Source organism: Diadema setosum, chromosome 11, assembly GCF_964275005.1.
Source record: "Diadema setosum chromosome 11, eeDiaSeto1, whole genome shotgun sequence".
NCBI lineage: Eukaryota > Metazoa > Echinodermata > Echinoidea > Diadematoida > Diadematidae > Diadema > Diadema setosum.
Window position 1 is genome coordinate 7004569 of NC_092695.1, and position 16535 is coordinate 7021103.

Below are 16535 nucleotides of genomic sequence, written 5' to 3' on the forward strand. Positions count from 1 at the left end.
TTCTGTGTTCATATCCCGCACAACACATATCTTTGGATGACTTAATTTACCCACTAGTAAGACTTCCATCTTCCACATTCTTATATGCGGAATGTTATATGTCGTTCTACACTGATGAGTCCAATATGTATCCCGTTGTGTGACTTTTGTCAACATAATACTATTAAAGAATACTGCCATACTTTTCATAATGTGCAATCTCCAGTGTATAGACATTCTCTTTATAACACACATTGTACAACACTATGTCCCTAAAGATAAGATCACATCAAAACTTAGACATATTTCCTGACCGTCAGTGAAATTTCTTTAGACTTTGCACAGTTTGAATGGCTTTCTCCAAACCAAGCTCTTAAATGAAATATAGACCGATTCGGGCTCGTTGAGGGCAGCAGACAATTTGTGGCACTGGGCGCAGCCATAAGCTCATTTTGAGGTGTATTAGCAGACCCCCCCTCCTCTCCCCCACCCCACGGGCAACATGTTTATCGTGCACTTGTAACAAAGGTTCGCGCACTAAGCAAGCATTCGCGCACTCAGTACAAGACGCCCATTGGCTAAAACAACCATGCATTAGTTTTTCATTTCGTGCGCGTGAGAGGGGTGGGGAGAGAGGAGGGGGGGTCGGCTGATACACCGCAGTAATGGCGCTGCCCATGCCAAAAATACACATTGCGCGTCACAGAATCGGTCTATAATTTCAGAATCATTGATTTCAAATGACACATTATCACATCATGCAAACAAGGCTACATAACATGACAAGTTGATATCACAGGCATGAGCGTACCTCATACTCTTGCTTGGAAATCTCACGGAAGGCGAAGCATAGTGTTCGTAGACCTGCAAATAAAATAACAGTAGTCATTCCTTTTCAATGTTTGCTACACATATACACATTAATTTATGTGTACATATTCAGGACTTGCTCTTTAAAAGGAGGAGGAGGGGGACTACAAAATAAGAATATGAATATTTTTCTTATCAAATACCAAGGTAGAAGTATAAAACATTTTGTTATTGAGAGATATAACTCTTCACTCAGTTTCAGACGATATCTTTAACTCTTTGTGTGCCATATTATATTACCTGTTCATAGGTTTGTTTATGAGAGTTGTGTACATTTTACCCATTGTCACATAAAGGGTTAATTAAAATAACTATGTGGTCAATATCACTCCAGACAATTATTCCAGCAAGTTTCCATTCCAGAACAGCCTTAGCAAATCATTTATCCCACAGGACTCGCACTACACTTCAGAAGAGAGCTACTGATACTGGCAGCCAGGCTTGGGGTTTGAATCCATGACCCACTGACAACATCCTTGGTCCTTCAGATCGAGAACTCGGCTGACAACTTTTGCAGACCAGGGCCCTGGGCCCTGTTGCATAAAACCCTTACCGCTGGACTTACCGTTCCTTTCTAGCAGTAAGTCTTCAAATTAGCGGTAAATTTTATAATCCTTGATGCTGATTGGCTGTGACGCCTAATTTTGACGGTAGTTACCATTGAAATTCAACGGTAAGCTTTATGCAACGGGCCCCAGAAAATATACTGACGCACACATATGCAAAAATGAACATATTGTGAAGGTATCCATTTACATTCTATTTGAAAAATAGGATAATTGTAAGTAAGTAGCAAGCAAAACATATGCGTAACTCAAATTTCAGTAAACCCCAAACATACTAACATATGGGGGGGGGGGGGTTGCATCCCAGTTAGCAGTTCCACAAAAGAAGATAATTTGTATGTTTTTCTCTCACCTTCACAGGCAAACTGCTCTAGATGTCTGACAGTGTCTTGTGTGAACTCCTGATCGGAGGCTAGTCTGTCGTAGATGACGTTGTCCTGGCAACAGAAGAGACACCAGCAGAAGTCATTTACCACAAATGATGTGCAACACAAACTACGGCGAACGCTTGTAACCATAAAGGTTAGCGAAATACTAGTCAGCAATTGGATACACATGATCATATGATATGGGACTATCGGGGAATGTCCCCCTACAGGTAGAACATTCCTTGGGGAAGTTCTCAGGGGGTGGGGACATTCTCATATACACAGATGGCAAACAAAGGAAGCAGCATATAATCAAATTAGGGCCCTAACTTTGGGTATGCACTGCAGGTATGATACACAGAGACAACGACACTGCAACCAAGTTTGCATTGCTGTATCTAGTTATCAACTTGTTATTGATAGTACAAAGTGTCTACCAAGAAAAATTAAGATGTTCACAGACCCATATATTTTTCAATAGATGGTGGCTTTCATTGTTGAAAACATACAGAAGGTCTAAAATTGGGATAAGAAATACCATTTAGAGATAATTATAGGCACATAACTCAGGTTTTATGGCCTCTCAGGTTTTATGGCCTCTCAGGTTTTATGCCTGGCCTCCCTCAACTACATTTTCAACCCTCCTAAATACATTACCTGCAATGACCACGATATGATGCATTATATGAATGATAATCATAATCATTATCACCATCATCACCATCATCATCACCATCATCATCATCACCAACATCACCATCATCAGCATCCTATCATCATTATCATCACCATCATCACCATCATCATCACCATCACCCTCATCATCATCATCACCATCATCAACATCATCAACATCATCATCATCATCTTTGCTGTTGAGGTGATATACAGTTACAGCTGTCAATAAGACAATTCTGGCCTAACAAGTGCTGTCTCATGAGATGACTTTTTAACAACATTTGCATAACATTATGAAAAAGGTTTTTTTCTTAACATTCAATTTTTAATGTTCTTCTTGATATTTTGAAACATTAACAGTGCCCAACAGATGGGTGTGTCTAGAGCGATAAGACTGGCCTCAAATACTCACAGCTCCTTTGCAGAAGAGCAGAATTGTTCCGTTGCTCGTCCTGACAATGACAGACATCCTCTTGCGGTCACTGTGGATGAAGGAATTTGAGACAGGAGTGGGGTCTGAAATGTTCACAACTTCCAGATCATTCCTCTCAACATTTCAATCATTCTACAAATAAAGGGCGTGTGAGTTGACTAAATTTGAGCCAAGACAGCGGTGATTTGTGGATCCTGCAATAAGAGACTAAGATAACTTGAAACAGCATATTTTTCTTTTCTAACTTTGACCACTTGCACTGATTATTGGAATTAGGAAATTTTCTTCTTTGGTCATCACATTCAGAGAATATGAATACTACTCTTTTCCTAGAAGAAATTCTTGACCCAACATATTAAGTATAGTGCAAACAAATATAAACAATCATGTAAAATGCATACATATGTATCAATTAGTATGAAATGCTCACTATTTTTTTTTATTTGTTATCTCAGTGGCTCTACTGTAAAAGTGGAAATTTTTGCGGTGTTGTAATTTTCACGCATTTCGCGCAACCATAAACTAGCACGAAAATAAAAGCACGCAAATTTTTTTGCTTCCCTTATCTTCTGTAGTTGATGTCTCGATTCCGAGGAATTCAAAACCCGCAAAACTCTTCTTTCCATGCCGGGCATGAAAAATTAGTCGCGCGAAAATATCCACCTTTACAGTTTTACATACAGGCACACATGCTATCAGGTATTTAACACATCTTCTGAGAGTAATTAAGTCGATATTGAGAGAAGAAAAACTTTGCAGGCATCATACCTTGTAAAGTCCAAGACATTGAGGATTTCATATTTTTCTTGCTTGCCCATCTGTGGTAAAAAGAATGACACAAACATACAGAATTACAGGAAAGAAATTTAATAGAGACTCTGCAAAACTGACAGCCTATAAAACACAGATTTTCTCAAAGTACTCTGTGCTGACTTTCCGTTTCATTTCATTTAATTTCATTTTATTTCCACGTCTGATAAAAAGCATATACACAGAATATAAGAACTCTACATAGAACATAGGAAACATGCAAAAAAAGTACTGTAACATTTTGACAAGAGACGAAACACCACATAAAAACAGGACCAGAACACACAATGAAAGCATGAATGCACAACAAATTATTTTCAATTTTACATAACGGTAGCTGGTTGGGGGAAAAAGTCATAACACATGCTCTCCAATGAAAGGTGCTCCACCATGATATGTAATTAGTAAACACATTGTGCCATTCAAGGGTGATAACCCTATAGCAGAAAGACTTTACCAATAAAAGCACAGTGTACCAAACAGTAAAATCTCAGTGAACAATGTGGCAATGAAAAGTGAGAGTCAAGAACTGAACTTTAACCTTCTAAAATGCGTTGCCAATTTAAGGATCAGCTATAAATTTACTGATACAGGAGCTTGTGATAATATTGCTCCTGAAAAAAAAAATGGCATATGGTCATGGCATGACTCAAATGAAAAAGAAGATTTTATTTCATCTTATGAAACACTAACAAATTGAATAGTCAAAATTTTAACAAAAAGTTACAATACCAATCCACAGAAATATGGGTTTTACGGACTTAATGAGTTGAAGAAGATGTGTGACTTCAACTCACCACCATGATCTCTACACTCTCCGGTGTTCTCTCGATGAATTCAAAGCCAAGCCTGGCAGCAGCTTCTACAAGGGCTCCCTCGTCTGGTGAGAAAATAATGAAACAAGTTATAAGTTTAGACTAATCATGTTCTTCACCTTAAATAACTTTAAACTTAACTTGTAAAAGCATTTAGTAATTCTTCCATTGTTGACCTAACTGTAAAGTTAGCAAGCCACAATCTTGTGTAGCAATACCTAAGGTATGCCTCAGTCCCACAGGAAGGCCATGGTGTATGTGGATGAGAATATCAGAATACAGATTTAATAGGGGGAAAGGGTAATCTTTTTTCATTGATTATCAATTTCCAAACATCTGTGACAATCACAAAAGAAAGTACTCCAGTGTACATACTACTCTGCAAACAAAGCACAGAAAGGCTTACATTTTATTTCATGTACCTCCACCAAGGAAAGAGGTTAAATTTTCATCGGTGTTTGTTTGTTTGTTTGTTTGTCTGTGTGCAAAATAACTCGAAAGATTGTTAACGGATTTAAATGAAACTTGCAGGAAAAGTCGATAATGACACAAGGAACAGATAATTACAGTTTGGTCATGATCATCAAGGAATTTTTATGGATTTTTGAAGGATTTTTTAATCTTTTGGTACCATAGGGTCAATGATCTTGGAGTTCAAGCTGCACGTATTTGAGGTTTACATAAGTGCTCTGAAGCACGTGCTCTGCTTGGGCTAGGCGCCACGTAGCTGGAAGCCAATTGGGTAAACAAAAAGGCCTCTACATTTGGAAATTGGTGGATTTTCATCACGCATGTACGGGTGGAAATAAATGCTTGGCGTAGGTCTGCACTCTCTCAGTACTTTTCTAGCTTTAATCTGAAAACTACAGATGTTAAAAAGGGCTGAGTGGATCATGACAACAACAACGATGCAAAATGATGTTTATATGATTTGCTTTCACACTCTATCCAAAGTAAACACAAGAAGATGAACAAAAACAGCTGTTCAGGATGCTGACAGTCGACATCCCGGCGACACCCATATCCTACCTGGTGACGAGGCCTGGTACAGGATCTTCCCGTCCTCGTCCTTCTCGGGGACAACGGTGTGACATACGGCCATCATGGTGACAAACATCCGTATGTGTGGGGCAGTGGCCTGTGTGAAAACACAGAGGTCACAAAGGTCAAAGGTCAAACATGACAGACACATTAGAATCTCACTTCAAATTCTAAAACAAAAATGCCCCACACTGGCATCACAACTCACAAGCTACTTTATGTACCTGTGCAAGTACAGCAGATGCAGGGTTGGGAGAGTCCAATAGCCTGATCCATGGTTTATGAGGTCAGAGGTCGTAAGTGAAGTAGGTTCACAGTGTACATTTTGAAGACAGATTTATTCATTCAGGTCAAGCAGAGTCTATGTACATGTGCAGCAGAAAGGAGCACTGAATGTTCCATAAAACTCCTGATTAAATTCTGGCACAGAGTGCATAAAATCCAAATTTATATGATATCTGTGAACAAGGAAGGTCTGTATTACAAGAGTCGCATTTGACTCTAAAATTGATATCCACAGTGGCAATCTGTAAAAAGAAAATTACACTCAGGTGCAACTCTCATTCATATTTTTGACCTGATGTACTCTTGACTGATAAGACTTGTGCACTGCCACAGCAGGCAGCTACAATGATGATTAAGTTCAGCTCCAGTGATAACACTGATCATGACTAAAAATTGTTACTACTCACAGGGAACCAATATATATGCTACAAATGTCATACTCACGTTTGTCTCTAAATATTCTGCAATTTTGTTATCCGAGAAGATATCCAGATCAGGGTTATCTCTGAAAGATAGAAATGTTGAAAATCAAGCATTATTACTGACACACACACACACACACACATTCAAAATATCTACTATTTTCTTGCTAATAATTCATATCAGGTACTTTCAGTTTTTGTTTTTTATTTTTAACGTACAATGTATGGACAGAAGATTTCAACATGGCGCCAAAAGATGTCATCAAATAGACATTTAAAAAGGTGAAGTTTTGATGGTATTATTTTGAATTCACCCATGATTGATGCCAGGTGAGAAACATACATTTTAATCAGCTGGCAATGAATAATTTCTTTCACACCCAATGAAGTTCCTCTCTGTATTCAACTAACGGAGGGTAAAAACAAGGTTGAACTGCTGTTGTATGATTCTTTCATTGCCAATCTCTATATCATATCTAAAACTTTTAGCATCACACTGTGATATTTCTGGATTTTAGAGGTACAAAGAGAGGAAGTGAAAATGTCAACCAACAATTTAAAAGCAAAAGCAAAAGCAAAAACAAAACAAAAACACCTACTGTGATGGAAATAGGAGTAGTAATTCTTCTAGCTTGTATGATTGCTTACAGTTGTCTTTTTTTTCTGAGAATGTGAGAGACAAAGCTTGAGGAAATGACCTTAATTCACTGAGGATGAGATTATTTTGCTATATTACACATTTCCCACAGAAATCTGCACGAGTATACTTGGGACTAGTCTCAAACGGGTTAAAGGACAAGTTCACCTTCATAAACATAAGGATTGAGAGAATGCAGCAATATTAGTAGAACACATCAGTGAAAGTTTGAGGAAAATTGGACAATCGATGCAAAAGTTATGAATTTTTAAAATTTTTGTGTTGGAACCGCTGGATGAGGAGACTATTAAGGCTCGTGATGTCATATGAGTACAACAGTATAAAGAAAACGTAAAGAAAATTCAACATACAATATTTTCACTTTTTTCGCATAATAAAAGAGCACTTGACTTGCCTCTTTCTAAAGGCAATGGGAATAATATTACCCATAACATATGTCAGTAAAGAGTCAAGGGAATGTGTACTTTTCTCAAAAGATGAAATTTTGTGAAATTCTCTTTATATGTTCCTTATATTGTTGTACGCATGTGACATCATACACTGCAGTAGTCTTCTCATCCAGCAGTGACTGCACAAAAACCTCAAAAATTCATAACTTTTGAACGGATTGTCCGATTTTCCTCAAACTTTCAATGATGTGTTCTACTAATAATGCTACATTCTCTCAATCCTTATGTTAATGAAGGTGAACTTGTCCTTTAAGTTGAAAAGGAGGATGATAGCAAAGTGCATCCACTGTAAGCAAAACACACTTTAATAGAGAGTAGGAAGGAAGGAAGGATTCTGGGGAGAGGAAGCCAGATTATTTGGTCTCAAAAGGGAAGTTATTCAACCACAAGCACCTATCACTCAACAAGACTATGAGACTGGTGGGGATGAACATAATTCCAAGGACTGAAAACTGACTCAAATTCTCTGAAAGGCTATGAATAATGTGTTAGGTACATGTATGTAGCAGGAGACAACACGACAAACCCTCGAAAATTACAACAATGTATATGTTTACATCCCGTAAAATGTATTTTGATTACAAACTTGTTCAAATGCACACAAAGTTATAGATTAAAATTTGTCCCTTACACTAAATCGCAACCATTTATACAAACAGGTCCAGATATACTATATTGCTATGTACAAATTTTATCGTTAGAACTATTTCATTTCTTGCCATGATCACTGGATATAAACTTAACATTGCACTTTTACACGGCTGCTATAAAACATACACCCATCATATAAGGGAGATACCAAACATGTAACATGGAATCTTTGAAGGCTTGGTGGTAGAACATTGGGTATGTATGTGGCCCTGAAAAGGGCCTACCCACTCCCTACGTTTCAGCAATCATGTTCTTGCTGTTTTCCAGATACATACATACCCAAGAAAGAATATGTGGTCACCAACACCAACACCAACACCAAAACATGTGACATCCCAAATCTTTACTATATTTCCTAATTCTTGACATAATGATTTTGTGATTGCTTCTTTCTGACACACATCTCTACAGGAGGTTATGTACAGGTATGAGATTTACATAAGTGCCCTAGCTTATCTGCAAGAATGCCCTCACAAGAGAGAAGAATTGAGTGAAAGCAGCGATGACTTACCCATAAATGAGTCCTGCTATACTACACGTCTTGAACTCCATGATGTTCTGGGTCAGCGTGCCGGTCTTGTCGGAGAAGATGTACTTGACCTGTCCAAGCTCGTCGTTCAGGTTGGACGTCCTGGCCGCGGCCGGAGTGTCCGTGTCTTTGTGATACATGTCAAGGTCCTGCAGACAAACAATTTGAATGTTATCAACACTAGTTTCTCTCTCTCCTCTCTCTCAAAAAAAAAATGTACCTCATGCAAGATTGTTTCTCAAAAAAGACACCTTCTGGATGTAAAGATACTTGTACAACATACACCTGCATGCAAAGAATCAGGAAAATGAGGCCCAGTCGAAACAAGGGTTCAATTTCTATGTAGGTCTGCCAGGTTTGAGTTGAATACTATAATTTGAAGCTCACAATGGAAATGCACCTTTCACTGTCTGTACTATATGATGAATAAATCTACCTCTTTTGAAACATGCTATGACTGGAATAAAAGTGTGTGTGTGGGGGGGGGGGATAAGGATAAAGAATAAGTTAATGCAAACGGTAGGGGAAAAAAAAAAAGACTACTACACAAACTGACAACCACAGCCATAACCAAAACCACAACAACAACCACAACCACAAAAAGGAAACAGAATTAATAGAATACATGAACAGGTGGTCTTAAGAACACTACACAGGTTCTATCATGTGCCAACTGCTATAGAGGAAATCAAATGCAAAAGTTTTTGCATACATAGGGTCAAAGTCCAAAATCCAAAATGGGGGAGGATTCTACATTTTGTTGTCGAGAGATGAAGCGATATTTAGGTTTCAGGGAGCCTCCTGACGGATCAAAGAAACTTGGCAGCTCTGAGGTACCCATTATACATATGACGCACAAGTTGGAGTGCATCAGTCGGAATTGTGTGCATAAGGTAACAATGGAATGCTTAATCCATGAGGCAAAGCCGAGAGGGTTTAGGCAAAATTCCATAGTTACCGTATGCAGTACTGTACACAGTACTGCCCTGTACATCAACAAGATTAGAGCAGAAGCTCATCTGTATTGGAAATTCAACTGAAAATGGTGTTAAACTTTTGATCTATGTCCCACTTTATATCAAGCATCATGAGATCAAGATGAAGACCGGTCACTCTGCTGATAAAAGCTGGAGCATTGACGGCTGGAAATTTCAGAGGTAAATATTTTGTATTACGATCACAAGTTTAACACCATTTTTCATACCAATCAGATGTAGAACTCTCTTTGAACACACTTGCGCTTGGTCGATTTCTGTGAAGTCAAGTACAACCTGCTGTGCCTTGTGTCAAGGTACAGGAAACCTCACAGCAATGACTAATAATAGAAAGGGAGTGTGATCGAAGAAGACTTACAAAGTTTATGAAAAGCGCCTGGCCGAATTTGACGAGTTCCAAAGTCACTGGAAGACTGATGGGGATGAGGTTGTTGTAAAGGATGATAAAGGTCAGCAAATTGTAGCCGAAGGCGTTTGGGCGCTTGTCTGAAAGGAGAAAAAAAAGAACATACAAATCTTTTACCACATAGTTTGTTGGTTTGTTTGTTTTACACATTTTTTTTTTTTTTTTGCATATCACATAGCACACTGGCTAGATGATGACTGGTATAAGATGTATCGCTTAGCAAAGACATAGTCTCGCCACATTAAGCGTGAAAGTGAAAACCACAGCTGCATCTCCGCCCAGATTGGATGGGGCAGGGAGGGGTGGTGAGACTTCCTCAACTGGAATTATCTTCTTGGGTCATATGACTTAGGACCTTTGAGCTTTTCATCTATCTTCTTGTTGTACTTCCAAGGCATCTAAGCATTGGATGCTACAGCTGTTTGGTTTGTGGAATTGAACAGAGCGTGACATAATCCATCAACACGACGAACTGATACTTCCACAGCAGAGTGGCTAATCAGTCTCGTCAAAACCACTTTTTGTTTCCCTTTCAAACTTCCAGGGGTTATTTCCAAAACAAAGACGGATTGTATTCCAGTTTGTATCTCGTACACAAATCTTGCTTTTCAATATCTGTCTCCAACCTTCGCACCACCTGATCCACTGCCCCAAGTAAAGGCACTTCTCGTCCTGAATTTCATGTTTGTAGACTTTGCTTCTTTGGTCCTAGGAAAGACTGTTTTTGCTTTCAAAAACTGTAGAAACAGTTCCTCCAGAAATCCAGGGCATTACAAAACAATCTCTACCGCATGCTCATATGGCCTTTTATTCAAGAGCCCCACATTTCGAAAGTAACAGGCGTGTGGCCATTTGCTTTATTCGCTGGTTTCAGTTTGCCATGGATAAGAGGGCAGGTGGGTTTGCAGCATTTTATTAGGTGATCCGAGTATCCTCTCGGATCACCTATTGTATCTGTACTGAATCTTTCTTCTTTATTTCTTTCTCCTCAAATGTTGTGCAGCGGTTAACTCAAAAAGTCATTCACCTATCACTTCTAAACTGATACCATATATGTATCACGTCATAAGGACGACAGATCTAATGTATCACTGTGATCAGTCAACCATGACGTCACTATGACGTCATTATCTGAAATCACGTTCACATTCGTATCTCATTAATGGAATGGAATTTCTCAATGAAATTTACATATCATGTAGTTCAAGTCAAGCTCTATCGATATATCTCATAAAATTTGATCACGATCCTGGTAAACGAGCGCGTACGCGCGCGTTGAAATTTTAACATGCTCCAATCGAGCTCAAAATTGTTTTGCACACGTTTTAGGTCATTTGTAGTATTTCAGAAAAAAATCGATGGACGCGTACGCATGCGCGCATATACGCACGTAAAGCTCATATGCGATAAAAAATATCCCGCTTTTTCACACGGATCGGATGTCTGAAATGTCAAGGAATATTTCTACCAAGTTTCAAGTCAATCCGACTCAATATGACGTCATACGGGCCCGTCAAAGTTGAAATTCCGCGCGCGCGTCAATGGCGATATACAGTGCAACTATACCAAAAAACAGCCAATTTTAAATCCGATTTTACTCGTCAGGATGGACGGTGACCCCCCATTTTCTTTACATATTTTGAAAGCCGATGAGATGTACATGTCATTTCATGGGTTGGCAATACTGGCAAAATGATTAAAAGATATCAACTTTCTTAATAGAATAAAAAAGTAAATTTTCAAAATGACGTCATCAAATTTCAAGTTCACTTGAGCGTATCTCACTTATCCTTTGCCGATTTTCACCCAGATTTCAGTATGTTGTAGCTTATTTAATGATCTTTCAGTAATATGATAACACAATTTTAATTGGATGACGGCATCACCTCGTAAAAATGGATTACATGTAATCTTGTCAAATTTGACCAGTTTACGTGTTATCTCTATGGGAGTGCAGTTTTTCTGGAAATGAAAATTGACATGACTATATTTTTCGAGCACTAGCTCACTTATGCTTGGGTGAATTTCTCCCAGATTTTAATATGTTGTAGCTGAGACTTTGGGCTATCGTAAATGTGCCCTTCGTTTTCTCATACGATGTCGGCATCACGTCAAAAAACTTGGTTGAAATTAGAGCTTATCTTCGATGTATTGGGATATTTCTTTCTTTCTGCAACTTTCTTTGCAGTAACTCAAGAAAAACAGCCCCTATCACCCCCCATATTTTGCACATGTTTAGTTCATGTCACGTACATTATTTCATAAGATAACAACTACTTGATTGGACACCATCTTGGGTATGTAAATTAGGGTCAAAGGTCATAAATGTTTCATCCTGTATCTTGGTGAATACATGTCCTATCTTTCCCATATTTTGCACACCCAAAGACCATGTTACAAGGATCATTTCACAAAATAACCACTTTTTGCTCAGATGCCATCTTGTCTGTGCAAAGTGGGGTCAAAGGTCATATGCACATCTTTCTGTATCTTCGTTATGACGTGTTATCTCTATGGGAGGGAATTTTTCTAGATGTGAAAATTGACGTGATTGTCTTTATCGAGCCCTAGCTCACTTAACCTTCGGTGAATTTCTCCCAGATTTTACTATGTTGTAGCTGAGACTTTGGGCTATCGTAAGTGTGCCCTCCAGTTTTTCATAAGACGTCGGCATCACGTCAAAAAACTTTGTTGAAATTAAAGCTTATCTTCGATGTATTGAGATATTTCTTTCTTTCTGCAACTTTCTTTGCAATAACTCAAGAAAAACATGCCCTATCACCGCCGTATTTTGCACATGTTTAGTTCATGTCACGTACATTATTTTATAAAAGAACAACTACTTGATCTGCCAACATCTTGGGTATGTAAATTAAGGTCAAAGGTCATAAATGTTTCATCTTGTATCTTGGTGAATACCTGTCCTATCTTTCCCATATTTTTCACACGTATAGACGATGTCGAGAGAATTATTTCACAAAATAACAACTTTTTTATCAGATGCCATCTTGGGAGTGCAAAGGTGGGTCAAAGGTCATATGTACTTGTTGCTGTTTCTTCGTTATAGTGTATACAGAATTTGGTACCAAACATGGCAGATCTCACTCCCTTTTCTAAATGAGAATCCAAACATCACACGGAAAATGTCTCTAAACAAAGAAGAAATTTGTATGGTCATGCCTATTGCGATCAGGACTCGAATCATTGATTTTAAAAAAAATCGGATCACCTTAATTTGTCTGTGATGACAAATTACAATTTCTAGTTTGAATGTTTGTTTTAATATGTCCCACTATTGCTCATGCGTCTTTTCTTCTTTTGTTTTGTTTGTATGTCTGTTTTTTGTTCATTTGTTTGTTTTATAGGGGTGGGGAGGGTGGAGCAGGGGGGATGGGACCAAGAAATAGAACCCACCTTCAAAGCCTAGGTACCAGTCTGTTTTGATGTGTTCTTTGTTCCAGATCTCGGCAGCTATGGCGCTTATGAGGGACAGGACCAGAAGAATTAGGAAAAGGAACAGGATCTGGTGAGGAAAGAACAGAAAAAGATGTGACGAAAAGATTATGAAAAGAGGACTTATTACACATTTGACAAAATCAAACCTCAAATATTAAATCACATATACTAAGTGCTCTGATTTGCAAACACTTCTCAAAAAAATGACAAGGGAGAAAACAGAAAACATTTGCTTCAAATATTCACACCCACCAAGGAGTCAAATGAGTTCTTCAGGCAGTAATGTTGGGTGTCTTACTATAAATCATGTCTACATTCTTTGAAGTTACAGAAGGGTAGCTACTAAACCAGGCATACACTGATTTTGTTGTAGAGATCCACACTACCTACATACACTCCAGCTTAAACATGAAGTCTACTGCGAATGCTGATGCAATAAATTTAAGAATGTACTATACAACACTGAAACCAATGGGATTTGCATGCAGCTGGTCATCGTTAGCATGTATACAATGAAATTGAGTCAGTTCAGCAAAAATTAATATTCAATGTGCCAAGATAGACATTTCTGCTGTACATAACACTCTAATACTATAAGTCTATAAACAATCAGTGTAATATCATATTATCTAAAAAACACAAAACACAAAACAAATGAGGAACTTTCAATTCACAACTAAACTTCCCATCTACATAACAAACAGACATACCTGGATGTTTGTTGTTCTGTCTACCGTAGACCGCTTCAGGGGAGCCGTCTTGGAATTCTGCCATAGGATATCAAGGGGACATATTTATAGACATATTGTCTTGAAACTTGAGCCAGTATGATTCTAGTAAAATGAGCATTAAAGACCTCTTTTCATTTTTTTTTTTGGCAAGTAATATGGGTGAAACTGTTCTTTATTTAGGCTCTTGATGGATAGAAGATTTTAGGTATTCAATGTATATTCTACTTATTTGATTGTCTGGTGCTTGATGAACTTAAATATTTTGAGCAACCATTTCAGCATAGTTTTGTTTTCTTTTACATGAGAGCAATTGAAAATCAATTTAAATTTAGCAATAGTAAATTGATATCCAATGAACCTATAAAAAAAGATGTATTTTCAATTAGATTGGAAAGCTCTGTTAAGTTACTTCTGAGTATTAGAAGACAATGACATATATATGTCTACTTGGAACACATTTCCTTATATTTCAATCTCTGCTTTATCACTGGAGTTGCCACATTTTCTGGTGACTCCATTCCTGCCCTAACAGGAATACAGAGAAGAGGTCATGGACTATTAGTTCCTCTCTTAGACTCTCATGGCTAAATTTCTGGTAGTTGATTTTTTTTTTAATACACTGCAACATTCGTCATGTGACTACTAAAGGTGTTAAAGGGGATGGCTAGTAACTGATCAGTGGGAATCAGTGGGAATGCTGGGGGATGATTGTTTCAGTTCTTGTGGGATTCATTTAAGAGTACATTATATATCTATTGTTGTGTGAAAATTATTTGCTTCAGAATGGTCTCATATTCAAGTAATGTGCAGTTTAATGTTTCCAGGTTAGCAAGCCTGTACAGTGACGAGGCCTTAAACTGCACATTACTTGAATATGAGACCACTCTGAAGCAAATAATTTTCACATAATAGATATATAATGTACTGTTAAATGAATCCCACAAGGATTGGAACAATCACCCCCAGCATTCCCACTGATTCCCACTGATCAGTTACTAGTCATCCCCTTGAATGCTGTGAAAAGTCTATGGATTTATGTCCTTGTGCTTCTCAACCTGACAAACTGCAGGTTTGCCACTATGATATTGCTGTCAAATCTTCCACTACTACAGCATACTTTTTTTTTTTCTTCTCCTATTAGAAAGCTTACATATCTCACATACCAAAGGTTCATCACATGGAAACTCCTATTTTTAGATAAAACTCTTCTTGATCTTCATCTCTCTATCAAAGTCAAATGGCCAGTAGTAGATTATCTATCACATCTGAGTTTGTGCAGAAAATAATTTGATGAGTACAAAAATGTGACAAAAGAAGAATGCGGCAAACATACCAGTAGGAGTTTACTCTCGTGGCCGGTGTATATGACGATTCCGTGTATCCACTGGGTGTTTCTCAGTGTGGCACCCCGGAGCAGGATCTGGTCTGTACAGAGGGGGACGGCTCTGCCAGGGTGGAGGGGATGGAAGGGGGTAGAATTCATGTAAAGGATGCTGGCTAACTAGAAATTTACCAGTGCCTGTCACTACGAGTGAAATGTCTTAGTCGATTTGAAATTATCTACCAAGATATTTCAGGACGAATGGAAATGGGAGGTAGCAGAATCAAGCAAGGATGCTGGCTAACTTGAAATTTACCAGTACCTGTTAGTAATAAATTATGAGCAAAACATCTTAGTCAATTAAAAATAATCTAATGTCAGGATAACATCTACTTAACTACTTTTAGCATGACATGTTATACAAGCATTTTCTGTTGAATAAAAAAACATTAAACAAGCCATGTCTGTGTGATCTACGGGTGTGTATCAATCAATATAAATTCTTTGCTTTGGTCAGGTATCCTAAAAACCTCCATGGTAATAAGATCTCTGTTCATAAACAATTAGTTTCAGATTATCTGCCCAGCACAGGATGCAAACCATGGCCCCATTTCATGAAAGATGTTAGGATACTCCAACTCTTGCAGGAATTGCAACTTCCTATAGCAACAGCCAATCCAGAAGCTGGATCCTTGTCATTGCTATGACAACTGCCATTCCAGCAAGAGTTGCTATAATATCAACTTTTTATGAAAGGAGAATCATGATAGATACACAGACAGGATGACAGACAGATAAGCAGATAGACAGAAAGACAGATAGACAATTAAACAGACAAACAGACAGATAGGCAGGTAGACAAACAAACATAGGCAGCAGATAGACAGAAACTAAGACAAATAGATATATCATGCATTCATACAGACAAAAAGACAGAGAAAGATGGACAGACAGTTCAACAGACAGACATACAAGGACAGACACAGACATACCACACACAAACAGACAGAAAGATAGATAGACAGATACAGTATGTAGATTAAAAACAGACAAGCAAAACAGACAAGCAGAA

General features: G+C 38.1%; 1 protein-coding gene across 1 annotated transcript in view; it reads right to left on the reverse strand.

Moving 5' to 3' along the window:
* Window positions 1–16535, reverse strand: part of LOC140234874 (probable phospholipid-transporting ATPase IA) — a 75247-nt gene that overhangs the window by 24535 nt on the left and 34177 nt on the right. Inside the window, exons 9-20 of the mRNA XM_072314921.1 lie at window positions 15476–15587; window positions 14122–14178; window positions 13370–13478; window positions 9908–10035; window positions 8537–8703; window positions 6290–6350; window positions 5549–5657; window positions 4502–4584; window positions 3663–3712; window positions 2874–2943; window positions 1768–1852; window positions 791–843 (exon numbers count right to left, since the gene is read on the reverse strand). Of these exons, the coding sequence (XP_072171022.1) occupies window positions 791–843; window positions 1768–1852; window positions 2874–2943; window positions 3663–3712; window positions 4502–4584; window positions 5549–5657; window positions 6290–6350; window positions 8537–8703; window positions 9908–10035; window positions 13370–13478; window positions 14122–14178; window positions 15476–15587 (1084 nt within the window). The remainder of the gene's footprint in view (window positions 1–790; window positions 844–1767; window positions 1853–2873; window positions 2944–3662; window positions 3713–4501; window positions 4585–5548; window positions 5658–6289; window positions 6351–8536; window positions 8704–9907; window positions 10036–13369; window positions 13479–14121; window positions 14179–15475; window positions 15588–16535) is intronic.